Raw genomic sequence first — 13,678 nt, 5'->3', positions numbered from 1 at the left:
GGGCACTTCCACTAATTTTTTTTGTCCTGAGTATAAACTCTCAAAAATGATTAGGATCAACCATGCTTGGGGGTCTAGCCAGCTCTGGGAAAGAGGGCCTGAGAAAGTGGCTTTTGTCCTATTACCAAGTATAGTATTGAAACAATACTCAAATTAGACAGTAAACTTTAAAGCAACAATTTCTTCTCAAGTACTTTCAAAGGTAAGACTAACAGTTAATATTTCAAAGAATGAATGAGTACTTCCTAAATTTTACAATTTGTGAAAATATAGAGAGGATAAGAAAGTGCCATAAATTCATTTTACCAGTGTGAAATGGATTCTAAGATTCTGGAAAACTGAAAGTCATGGCAAATTTCACTAATTAATATGTAAAATATAATAAATAAAATTGAAGACAGATAAGTGTAAAACCTTGTTTTAAAATAAAACCTCATAATGAATTAGAATTTTTGTTGAGAAACAAAAAAGGAGAGTTTCTTCATCACAAAACTGACCATTCTGGTATTAACTCTTTAAAGAATAATATAGAAGTACCAAAAACAAGTGGTGGGCTCAGATGTCCCTCCAAACCAGGCTTTCCTCAGGGCTATGACCAGAGCAGTTTATTATTTTGGCCCAGATACATTATTTATTATTTTAATCTTTGTGTACAGTGATAATACAGGAAATTATGGAATAGGCATTGTTGTGAGAGTCACTTAAAATAAGAGTGGGGAATCTATTAAGGAGGTGAGGTCTGTGCACATGTTGTGCCTCAGTTCTCAGAGGCGCTATTCAACTGCTGACCTGTGCTACACTGAGCATAAGTGTGAGAGAATACACATCCTCAAATAATTGTTTTTTTAAAATTTTTTATTGATTATGCTGTTACAGTTATTCTATTCCCCCCTTCATTCCCCTCCACCCTACCCCCCATCCCCACCATTACACCCCCCTTTAGTGTATGACCATGTGTCTCAATTCCTTTAGATTCTATATTTCCCATGCTATTCTTGCCCCCCACCTATCTTCTATCTACTTCTATTTTCTATGCTACTTATTTTCTGTACCTTCTCCCCCCTTCTCTTCCTCCCACTCCCCTGTTGCTAACCCTCCTTGAGATCTTCATTTCTATGTTTCCACTCCTGATCTAGCTGTCCTTTTAGTTTGCTTTCGTTTTAGGTGTGGTTGTTAATAACTGTGAGTTTGTTGTCCTTTCACTGTTCATGTTTCTTTAACTTCTTTTTCTTAGATAAGTCCCTTTAACATTTCATATAATAAGGGCTTGGTGATGATGAACTCCTTGAATTTGATCTTATCTGAGAAGCACTTTATCTGTCCTTCCATTTTAAATGAAAGTTTTGCTGGATAGAGCAATCTTGGATGTAGGTCTTTAGATTTCATGACTTGGAATACCTCTTTCCAGCCCCTTCTTGCCTGTAAGGTCTCTATTGAGAAATCTGCTGACAGTCTGATGGGGACTCCTTTATAGGTGATTGTCCCCTTAGCTCTTGCTGCTTCTAGGATTCTCTCCTTCATTTTAATTTTGGCTAATATAATTATGATGTGCCTTGGTGTGTTCCTTCTTGGGTCCAACTTCTTTGGTATTCTCTGAGCTCCCTGGATTTCCTGGAAGTCTATTTCCTTTGCCAGATTGGGGAAATTCTCCTTTATTATTTGTTCAAATAAGTTTTCCACTGGTGGCTGTGCCTTTCCCCCTTCTGGTACCCTTATAATTCGGATGTTGGAGCGTTTAAAGATGTCCTGGAGGTTCCTAAGACTCTCCTCATTTCTTTGAATTCTTGCTTCTTGACTCTTTTCTGTTTGGCCATTATTTGCTTTCTTCTGGTCCACTCCATTGATCTGAGTTCCAGTTTCCTTTTCATTGCTATTGGTATCCTGTGCAATTCCATTCATTTCAATTAGTTTCACCTTCATATATTTGTCTAATTTGTCGGTATAATCAACCAGTTCTGTGAGGATCCTGATCACCAATGTTTTAAACTGTGCGTCTGTGAGTTTTGCTATTTCTTCATCGCTTAGATTTATCTCTGGGGCTTTGAGGTCTTCCTGCGACATTTTTGGTCTGTTCTGGCCCTTTAAGTGTGAGAAGTGGCGCCTTGGACTCCCAGGTCGCTGGGTTGTGACGCTGTATCTGGGGGCGTGGTCAGAGCGGGGAAATGGCGGCCCCCTCTGCTGTTTCTCACAGCTGGGTGTGGAGGAGCAGCGCCTTAGGTGGTTCACCTGGGCCGGGCCACTCAGAGTTGCTGGGTTATGACGCTGTATGTGGAGGTGGGGTCAGAGCAGGGAAATGGTGGCGCCCTCCACTGCCGCTTGCCGTGGGGACCTGCCGGCCAGGTCCAAATGCCCACTCCCTCACCTGTCCACCCACGCACAAATGCACGACCTCAGTCAACACGCAGCCCCGCTGACCCGCTGTCTCCCCTGCAGCTGCCAGCCTGCCTGGTTGCTCGCTCGGTCGCTCACTAGGTCCACTCTGCGCCTGGATTCCGCGTCTGGATTCCGCACCTGAGTCCGGCTGACTGAGACCTCCTGTGCAATCCCGCTTCACCAGCCGCTGGTTTCGCCCCTTACCAGTCAGGCTGAAGAATTTGTTGTTAACGGACTTCCAAAAAGTTCAATTTTCCGTGTTCTGCCTATGTTTTCTATTGCTAATATTTAGTTGTCTCTAAACTTGGTTGTGTGAGAAGGCACGGCACATCCACCTATGCCTCCATCTTGGCGGAAGTCTTCAAATAATTGTTATAGCATTATTTATGGACTTTACACCCTCCTATTTTTTTAAACCTTGTTGTAGGATATGTTTAGTAGTTTTTAGGGAGGAGGAAGAGAGAAGAGAGAGAGAGAAAGAATAAGGGACAGAGAGCTGTTGATCAAATGTACAACCTAGATATGTTCCCAGAAATTGAACCTACAACACTTTGGTGTATGTAGTGTTCAGCAGAACCATCAGGCCAGGGTCTCCTCTCAGTAGTTTTTCTTTTCCTTGTATACATACTGGAGCTAATTCTTTATTAAGTGTAGTCCTTCATTTGCATGAGAGGTTTCGGTTTTGTGTTTAGAAATCTTGCCTTTCTTTGTTTTAGCCTGCCCTAGTCAGCTTGTGTCAGGTTGCAACCATGTATTTTTTTAACTGAAATACTTGTATGAATGTTTTGTTTAATTTTTTCAAGTGTAGCCTGGACAACTTGTTTCGATCACACTTGATTTGGTAGTAGACATTTTCTATACTTATTCTGTAAGTCTGGTCTCAGACAAAGTGACCATGTGTGAAACTTAAAACATTACAATGAGAGGGCTTTGTTATTATCTGTTTAGGCGTTGATAGTCCTTTTTTTACTTAAAGGTGTTCCCTAGTAATTTTTTGGGTTTGTGTATATTTGCAAATAATTCTGGCAGCTTTTAGTGGCTTATCCTTAGTTATGCAGAGATCTGAAGTTGAGTCCGTACAGATAGCTAAGTTGTGCGTGGTAGTAATATGGGAAACTTTGAAAAACTGAATAATAGGAGCCTTTGAACCCTGCCCCGTAAATAGAACTAATTATCGCATTCTGCTTCTGCCCCGTAGACAGCTGTGTCCTTGAGCCCTGCCTCTTCCCCTAGACAGGACTAATTACCTCATTCTGCTTCTGTATCTTGCTTTTGCCACATAGATAGGAAGACCCCAATCTATATATTCCCCAAGAATCCTTTGTTTATGGCTCAGAATTTGGAGGCTGACTCCTCTGAGCCCATGCATGTAAAAGGAATAAACCTTGTACTCCAAAATCCCTCAGTGTTTGGTTGCTTCATTTCCCACAACATTTGGTGCGTTGGCCGGGAAGCGCGCGCGATCTCACACGAATTCAGGCCATTTGCCACCGTCTGGAGCCCGGCCGCAGGTCCAACTGGGGAAGCGGGGGTGCACGTGCCCTGAGATTTCTTAGGCCCCGTCTGGTTGGGGCAGCGGCCGCTGACCCGCACGGCCAGGGGGGAAGTGAGGGATCCGGACTACGACTTGACTGGAGGCGCCAAACTTGGTGAGTGCCCCGGGGACTTGACCCGAGACTGGAAGAGGCTGATCACCTCTCATTGGAACCTTGGGTCGGATTCACTCTGACCACTTGACCCCTTCTCAGGAGGATTGGCCTGAGCTTAGGTCGGATCCATACTGGATGACCACTTGACCCCTTACTCAGGGGGGGATTGGTCTGAGCTTAGGTCGGATCCATACTGGATTCGACCACTTGACCCCTTACTCAGGGGGGGATTGTTTAAACTCGGAGTGCTTGAGAGAGTGAAAGTATGAGTGAATGTGCCCCTGTCCTTTGTGTGTCTACACCCTGTCTTGGGGCTCGGCGGGTAAGCGCATATCCAGCGCTCCGAGCCCTCTCAGGTGTATAAGTAAACCGAAAACTCAGAAAAGAATTTCTTTGATCGGAGGGGTGCGCGCCCCTCCCCCCTTCTCTTTCCCCTTATCGGCACCCCAGGTGGCGGGGCGGGAGGAGGAGGCTATCTCCTGCGTACAATCGGGATTGCCAAGGTGCTGGGTCGCTCCTCCAGGCAACTGCTTCCCCTCCCCAGCCCCGGAGACAGGGTCGGAGGGCGAGAGCCAGGGGCCCGGCGGCTGGGGGCAGGCGAGCAGTCCCCAGTGCGCAACGGGCTGGTCGGACTGTCTGGCCTAGAGCAGGAGGTTTCCCTGCTGGCCGGAGGCCTGGATCTTATTTGGGAGTGCTGTACTGTGGACCCCCTCCCCGTCACCATGCCGCGTCGCACCCAGGTGTGCCCGGCAAGTGCGTGTCCCCAGTGGTGACCCGCTGCCTCGTGGGATCCTGGCCTGACTTCGGTGGCCAGCGGCAGCCCTTCCCCCCCAGGCTACTGCCTGCGAGATTTGGAAGGCTGACCAGGGCAGCACGCCCCGCTGGCTATTTCCTAGCAACGGGTAGGGTTTCAGCCAGTGAGTAGGGCTGATGGCACTGAAGTCGGTTTTCTGGTGCCACAGCTTGAGGCGTGAGGAATTTTAAGTTCTGAAATGTTTGCCAGTGAGGACCTTGTAATTCGACTGGTCTGGCAATTGTGAGACGGGCTCATCATACTTTTAAAAGAGTCTTGAGCCTTTCCCCCGAGTTTGATTTTATTGGCCATTTTAACTCTTAGCTCAGAGAGGGGAGTGTGCTGTTTGCCTTTCTGATTAACCTTTAGAACTGCAAGTGATGAGAGTGAAGCCATATCACAGAAAAGGCCTTCGCCAATGGGTGACCGATCTACACACATTAAATTCTCCTGATCCAGATTTCTCCAAGCTGTGTGGAATTCCAACCAGCGCCCCTGGAGTGGTCACCTAAGAGAGACTTTTTTAAAGAGACTAAATTAATGCTGCAACCAAGCAAGAGTGTTTTCAGATTCTTCATGCTGAAAGTAACTTTGTAAAGTCTGTGCTAATTCTTCCAAAATTGAAATGTAACCAAACCTGTTACTTTTGTGTATCCCATGTGTTTATATGATTTTTCAACTGACTGAATTTAAGAGTTTGAGTTATAACAACCCAGAAATGCCTTATTTAATTCCTGTTTGTACTCTATAATGTATATAGAAATTGTTCCTTGTAATTGCATTCGAGAATAGCAAATAGCAGATTTCACAGGCCTATTTTGATTTGATTTTATAAACAAGAATAGGGAGATATTGCTGACCGCTCTGCCTGATTTTGGAATCGTACAGCTGCCCTTAGGGTCTGGGGGCGAGAGGCGACCTCTGGAGTGCGAGACTCCCTGGTGGCAGGCACTGCCTTGGGTTCCTCTCCCTGCCCCCCCCTTGAGTTTGGTCGGAAGTCGGTAGCGGGTGGGACTGCCCCCCAGCTTTGACAAAGCCCTGAGTCCCCGTGTATTCTGGGAGAAGCGCTTTCTGACTTCGATCACCTTAGGCCTGAATGCCTACTGGGGAGAGGTGCAACTCCCGTGCCTTGCTAGAGTTAGGAAAAATCTGGCATCACAAAGACTTGCTGTTAAACCTGTGACATCTATTCTGCTAAGTGTTTTCATTCATATGATAAGGGTCCGAGGGGTCTTAGTGTATGGGAGGCTTAGATGGAGCCTCTGGGATGGCTGATGGGCTGTCTCTGGATTGGGAGCAGGCTTGGGACCTAGTTTGCCCCTTCTCTCTGGTGCCCCTCGGTTGTCCCTGCGCCCCTGCGCGCTGGCTCGGCCACTGGGGCATGCCCTGTGCTAATTCCCATCATCTGTCTATGTAGGGGAGCTGACCTGGGTGTCCTGGCTTCCCATGACTTTGGCATGGACTGCCCTGGTTGTAGATAGGTTCGGGGTTCCCTCCGGGGGCCGGCCGGCTCCGAAGGTCGGCCATTCTGGGGTACAAAACGTTTCTAGCTACAGCAGTCAGGTTCTCTATGTAACTGGTTCTGATAGGAATAGCTCTAGTTTTGAAAGTCATGAACTAAGGTCCGAGAGTGACCACCTAATTTATAGGGTATTTGCAAGGTCTAAGCTTCAGAAAGGTTGAAAAGAATGTGCCTGCAAATCTAGGGACTTTTAGTAGAAGATGCCCATAGTACTAGGAACTTTTAACTGTCAGATACTGAGTTTAAGTAGAGTCCTTCCCAGTGTCGGAAAGGAACAGAGATTAAAGGTGAATTATAGATAAATCTAGATAGGTAAAAAGGCTATAGAAGGTTTATAAATATTGCAGAAAGTTTGTAAGAAATTATATAATATTAATAATAGAAGGTATAAGGCATAGAGATGCAATCTTAATAGGTATCAGAAGGAAAAAGATTTTCCATCATGCTTTGTATTTTTCTCCTGACCCCTCCGGAATTTGGCATTGTCTGAAGGAATAATGACACTATAAGGTTTCTTTGCATAAAACCAGTAAGACCAGTCATTAATAGTAGTTTTGTTAACCAGGACTTTGGCTGAAATGTCACGCCTGAAGGAGGCATATAGGTTCTGGTCATTACCAGAAAGCTCAGAGGAACTAGGATTGACCTGTGAAGCTAGTGCAAGCCCACAAGAAAAGCCTGGTACTTTAGTTAGTTGTGTGGTTCGTGCCAGTCTTTCCAGGGGAGGAATGAAGGTTGCTTTCCTGAAAGATGGCTGAAAAGGAACCTGTAAGCACAATGAACACTCAAGGATTTGAGTGAAACAACTGGTACAGGCGAGGCCAGATGTGTGGCGCTGCTATGCCCTGAGGGGCAGATTGAAAAGTCAATCTAAGAGTTCCCTGGGTGAGTGTGTGAGTTCCAGCAAAGCAGACTTAAGGATCACAAGTGATCCAGGCTGCTCTTGGTGTGTTTATGCAAACGAACAGTCAAAATCAAAAGCGGGACCCAAAGTAGTCCCTGTAATAACAGTGAGGGTAATATTAAGGAGAAAAATTATAGTTCAAGGAAAATCACAGTGCTCAGTATTGGACATCAGAATAGTACAGCTAACTGTCTTGAAAATTTGCTCTCATTTGAAAGTTAAAACCAGGTTTGTGATGTCACCAACGATGTACAATTTACAGGTGCAAAGGACCTTGTCAAATTGCCACTGTTAAATGTCATTGTAGGAAGGACCTTGCAATAGAATGTCTTCCCAAAAGACAGTCTCACAGGCGCAGAGACTGGTTTGGGGATGGTTGTATAAATTAACCTGTGTGTTTTTCTGTTTTCATAGGGCCTATGCCTATGACTTGCCTATGCCTATGAGAGATTGGTTGCAAGATAGGCCTCACTTAAGGAGCCCATCTCCATCATTGCCCCACTGAGACTCAACGGTTTGGCTGAACTAAGTAGTTGGGTTAGTGAAAGACTGGGGTGGTCTGTGGGCTTTACTTTAGAACTAATTTTCTCTTTTCTGTCTTGATAGCTTGGACAGAAAGGGCTCAGAAACCTGAAAGGAGGGAACTCCTAATCATTACTGAAGTGCCTGCCGTTGTCAATTAATAGTTATGATTAAATTGTGCTTCCAATTTCTTGCCTAATCTGTCACCTCCAAAATATGACCTGAGCAAAATGACAGCGGTCCAGTAATGCCAGCGTTTGGACACCAAGCCTGCGATGTCCGGGTGACAGCCAACTTACCCTGTGAGGTCTTTCCCCTTACAGGAAGGACTCCCTCCGTGCTGCACCCCCCCTCTGATCACCCCCTAACCCAAGGGTAAATAAGACAACGTCCATTTCCAGCTTGGAAGAAGTTAAAAGAAGATGAGACCTCCGTCCCTTTTCCTTTATATAATTATGAAGTAGGTATAAATCTAAAAGGAAGAATATTGATACGGAGTACATCCATGGGGAGCCCCAGAAAAGATTTGGGATGAGATCCAAGGTTCGGGGTATCCAGGAGATATTGAGGTGTACTCACCACTCCCCGGGAGAGGGGGATGAATGGAGCAGGGCCACTGGGAGATGTTGTGCATAGCAACAGGTTTGCGGCTGACCTCTAAAGTGATTATTTGACATATAGCTTTTGGCTAGTTTCATAGATATATTAAATAGTATGGCCAGGCTTGGAGCTAAGGAAATAAAGTCACTTACCCAGGATGTGGCTCAGAGCAGAGCCCCTGAGGGGGGAGGCCTGTGTCAGAGCTTAGAAAAGATCAACTCCAAGACATGAGGGGATAACTACCCAGGTGAAAGAGGGTGCCACATGGTTTAAGGCGGGGTGCCGACCCCTGCAGCTTTGGTGGAAGAGGCCCACGTGGCTTTGGGGTTCCCCCTTTGGCTGTGTGTCCTGGAGGGCAAGAGAGACTTTGACTAGAACTTGGTACAAAAAAAGAACTCTTGCCAGTGGACTGTGAGGGAATGCCACATAACTTTAGATTGGCTAAAGATCCTGCCTGATGCAGCTGATGGTGACAGCAGCCTGAGACACAGATGTGTGCTCTTTCCTGGTTTGCGGTGCCCGGAGTTGGAACAGTGCAAGTAGGGGGCAAAAGACATGAAAGTATTTTAGGTTAAAAAAAAGAGAAGAAAAAACCTTGGTTTCTGACTGCTCTTTTGCAATAATAGAACTAGAATTATAAATAATAGCAAGGGAAATACCTAGTCTTTACACCATCTGTATTCTTTTTGTTCTAAATCTTTGTTTGCTTTGTTAGAACCATGTAAGTTGTTCTACAGAGAAGTGTGTAATAGTCCAAAAGGAAAAAGAAAGTCTTAGAATCCCTCCATAATAATAGATCACAGGAAGAGAAAAATAATGAAGAAAGAAACCTCATTAATACTCTAAATCTAAGAAAAGGGGGGACTTGTTTATTCCTACAAAAATATATATATTATGCTTAAACAAGCAACCAGTGCTGTTTAGCATAAAAGGGGGGAATAATATGGGAAACTTTGAAAAACTGAATAATAGGAGCCTTTGAACCCTGCCCCGTAAATAGAACTAATTATCGCATTCTGCTTCTGCCCCGTAGACAGCTGTGTCCTTGAGCTCTGCTACAGCCCCTGGACAGAACTAAATTATCGCATTCTGCTCCTGTGTCCTTGAGCCCTGCCTCTGCCCCTAGACAGGACTAATTACCGCATTCTGCTTCTGTATCTTGCTTTTGCCACATAGATAGGAAGACCCCTAATCTATATATTCCCCAAGAATCCTTTGTTTATGGCTCAGAATTTGGAGGCTGACTCCTCTGAGCCCATGCATGTAAAAGGAATAAACCTTGTACTCCAAAATCCCTCAGTGTTTGGTTGCTTCATTTCCCACAACAGTAGGTGCACTTAAAGTGAAATCATATAGGTGAAAGTAGTTTAAATTATGTGGTTCCAGTGTTGTAAAATTGCTCTAACAAGATTATTTTCGTATGAATGCAATGTAAGTCTGTCGGGACTGTTCCAAGGACTTTAGAGTTATCATTTCTTCTTTGAGTAAATAGATTTAAGGAGGGATGTTAGCATGGCAGTAATGCAAATAAAGTGTTCTTTTTTAGTTTTTAGAGAAAAAACAATGGGCATGATCACACTTAAGCTGTTTCCCCTCAGTGCACCGGCGCAACATGCCTCTTGAACTTTTGAAGTATGTGGTTATTCATACTTCCCTCTGCCGGAGTGCCCTGCATTCCAATCTACGTGGGACGAATTCCAAGACCCACTTGGTTACATCGCGAAAATCAGGCCCATCGTGGAAAAGTCAGGCATTTGCAAGATCCACCTGCCCGAGGTAAGCCTCTGAAAGAAAATATGAGGGGGTGGAGAAGAGTAGCGTTGGATTCAGTGTGGAGCAACGCACAACTCTTTAACAAATAGAGTCTTTATTTGTTATATATAAATATAAATATAAATATAAATATAAATATAAATATAAATATAAATAATATAAGCTTTATACCTATATTTAAATATAAAGCTTTATATTTAAAACTCTTGGCAGTTAATTCAGTCCTCCAGCCCACCGATTTGTCTGTTTTTAAATTTCTACCTACAACATTCTCCATGAAAACAGACTTGTATAACTGTTTTGGGAAAGAAAAGGTTGGTGGGATTGCAGACTGATACAACCATTATGGAAAACAGCATAGAATTTTCTCAGAAAAATAAAAATCGACCTCCCTTTTGACCCAGCAATTCCACTGCTAGGATTATATCCCAAGAATCCTAAAACATCAATTTCATAGAACCTGTGCACTACAATGTTCATAGCAGCACAATTTACAATAGCCAAGAGTTGGAAGCAACCTAGGTGCCCATCAGTAAATGAATGGATCCAAAAATTGTGGTACATATACACAATGGAATTCTATGCAGCAGAGAGAAAGAAGGAGCTACTACCCTTTGCAACAACATGGATGGAACTGGAAAGCATTGTGCTGAGTGAAATAGGCCAGGCATTGAAGGACAAATACCATATGATCTCATGTTTAACAGGAAGCTAAATAATAAAATAAACAAGCAAATAGAATAAAAACAAAGACACTAAAATAGGGAACAAGTGGTCAGCGACCAGAGGGGAGAGGGAAGGGAATTTAAGGGGAAAAACGGGGAGGGATTTTGAAAAACAAGTATGAAAGACACAGGGATGAGGACTGGGGCGGGGGGAATGGGAGGGAGGTGGAGAGATGGGGCGGCGGGGGCTGGGATGGGAGAAATTGACAAAAAAACTGTACTTGAAAAATAACTAAATAAATTTTAAAAAAAGAAAATGCAAAAAACATTATCATATTTTTAAAGATTGATTATTACCTCTTAGCATTCTGGAAAGCTAGACATTTACTTTAAACAGTTTTTACACCTAAGTTTAATGGGATTTTTTGTTGTTTGCGTTTCTATAGGACATATGCGGAAAACAGTTTTTGGTTATTGCTTTGGCTCCTATTTCCCCAATTTATCCACTGACAACCATTTCAGATTTTGGAGCAAAAACAACCAGAAGTCTTAAAACAGAGAAGCAGATGGTTTCTCTGTTTTCTTGTCACTTTCATCCTCTATTGTATCATAATAACTTATCCAGTTTGTATGTTTTTAAACTAACAGGACTGCCTGCCTCCCTTTGCAGTCGAAGTTGACAACTTTAAATTTATTCCTCGAATCCAGAAGCTAAGTGGGCTAAAGGTAAATTGAAAAGTCACCTTCTACTAGAAGAATCTGAACTGTAATCTTATTTTATTAGCAGTTTTGTAATAGTGTAATTAAGAAATTACATTTAAGTGAAATGTATTTTGATTCTAATCTCAGCTCCACCATTGTTCAGAATATTTATTAATCTTGGAGAAAAGCTTATGTAAAATGCCAAGACATGGAAGCTCCTAGGTTTGTAGACATGAATGACCTATTTCAGTCATTGAATAGGCTAAAATTAGAGCTGTCAGGTACAGATATTCTACTTTTCTCACTTTTTTTCTGTCCATACTCTGTTTTGTCATTTTGGATTTTCCCCAATTCCTTTTATGAAAGAAAAGTTAAGGATAAAAATGTGTCCCAAATTACCAGCTAAAACTGAGGATTGTGGTTTTTCTTTTTGTGTAAAATCGTGTGTATTTAGAAATGTGTCTCTAAGTGGGGGAGGCAAGGTTTGTTTTTTAAAGCAGTTAGTGTTGTATACTTAGCTTACTCTTAAATACAGAAAATGCATGAATGGTTTTGTGTTTTTGTTGATAGTATGAGTTTTGACTATTTTTAGTGGCTGAAAGCTCCAAAATAAAGTAGAGTAAAACAAGGATAATTCAGAAAGCAGTTTCACGTCCAGGTTTTAACACTTTTTAAAATATAAAAATATTTGATTTCCTTCAGTTTTAAGTCTGTGGCCTTCAGTTTTAAGTCTGTGGATTCAAGATGAGTATGCTAATGAAGATGTTGAGTTGAGCCTAAAAATAAAGTAGGAGGCAAAGAAACCCAGAATTTATTTATAAAAAAATTGTGTATTCACTACATGTTTAAACTGTAGTCACCTACAAAGTACTTTCCACCTGATACAATAAACCTAGAAACATTTTTCTACTGCTCTGTTTTTGAATTTGTGCTTTTTAGCACTTCTGCTGTTTTGGGTTTCACTTCTTTTACATTCACCAAAATGTTTCCCTTGGAGGACTTTTTTGATACAGAGAAACATTAAAAAGAGTCTTGGGGTGAGATCAGGTGAATAGGAAAAGTGAGGAATGAAGGCCATGCCATTGTTCTGTTAAAACTGCTAAAAATTGAACACTGTGTGGGCAGGTACACTCATAGATCTTCCATCATGAGATGGGCAAATGGGTTTAGAGTCTTAAAAATAATTCACTGGAGCAGAATGCGGCCTCTCACAACAATGCCAGCTGGTGCACTAATCCAGTGGGTTTCCAGAACCATCTACATAGCCAGGGAACCCTGTACTACAAGGAGCTAGCCCTCCAGGAGATAAGTCTGGTGTTCTCAGGTCTGCCCCATCCCCATGGTCATGTTCAGCCTTATTTGAGCTTAAGTGTAATGCTTCAAAATTTAAGATTTAAGATTTTGCCTCATGTGTCACTTTCTGAGCATTCTGTTCAGTTTAAAGAAACAGCCTATTTGAGCTTTTTGTAACCAGTAGTGGTTATTTAGGCAGTGATGCCTATGTTTTAGTCTAGTAGAGAACTGTACATACTACAATGCTTGATCTACCTTAGTCTTAAGCCAGCCTGTCTTTTCTCCTGGCTCAGACCAGAGTGAAACTGATATACTTAGACAAAATTGCAAAATTCTGGGAATTCCAAGGTTCTTTATTAAAAATTCCCAATGTGTAGTGGAGGATATTGGACCTTTATAGCCTTAGTAAGGTAAGAGTAGTTCTGTTTTCAAAAGGAAGAACAAGTAAAAAGTCTTATCCTGGAAAACTCTCTAGTTAAATATTGTGTTTCTGGCAGAAAAGGAGAGAATGTAGAGCCTAATACATTTACTTCTAACATTTCTTCATAGAGTCTTTGAATCTTTGGAATGCTTGACATTGGTGGAGCACATAGTTCATATTTTAAACCTTATTTTTTTAGGTATCCATAGTTTGCTCCCAGTTAATTATACTCTTTTTAAATTATTTTAAATTGTGATGGAGGAAGGGGGCTATGAAGCCATTTGCAAGAACTGTCAATGGGCCCGAGTTGCCCAGCACCTCAACTATCCACCAGGCAAAAACACTGGGTCCCTGCTAAGATCTCATTATGAGCACATCATTTACCCCTATGAAGTGTTTCAGTCTGGAGTGAACCTTGTGAGGTCCATTAGATGGTTTGCGGCATGATATGATTTTGCTCT

General features: G+C 42.7%; 1 protein-coding gene across 1 annotated transcript in view; it reads left to right on the top strand.

The window, feature by feature from the left end:
- Positions 1–13,678, top strand: part of LOC128627977 (lysine-specific demethylase 5D-like) — a 112,969-nt gene that overhangs the window by 51,158 nt on the left and 48,133 nt on the right. Inside the window, 5 exon segments of the mRNA XM_053668800.1 lie at positions 4,473–4,775; positions 9,997–10,139; positions 11,450–11,511; positions 13,068–13,204; positions 13,465–13,634. Coding sequence (XP_053524775.1) covers positions 4,473–4,775; positions 9,997–10,139; positions 11,450–11,511; positions 13,068–13,204; positions 13,465–13,634 — 815 coding nt within the window.

This window comes from Artibeus jamaicensis, unplaced genomic scaffold (genome assembly GCF_021234435.1).
Source record: "Artibeus jamaicensis isolate MK-2021 breed Jamaican fruit bat unplaced genomic scaffold, CSHL_Jam_final contig_507, whole genome shotgun sequence".
Taxonomy (NCBI): domain Eukaryota; kingdom Metazoa; phylum Chordata; class Mammalia; order Chiroptera; family Phyllostomidae; genus Artibeus; species Artibeus jamaicensis.
Note: the sequence above shows the minus strand (reverse complement) of the source record. Positions and strands in the feature narration are given on the sequence as shown.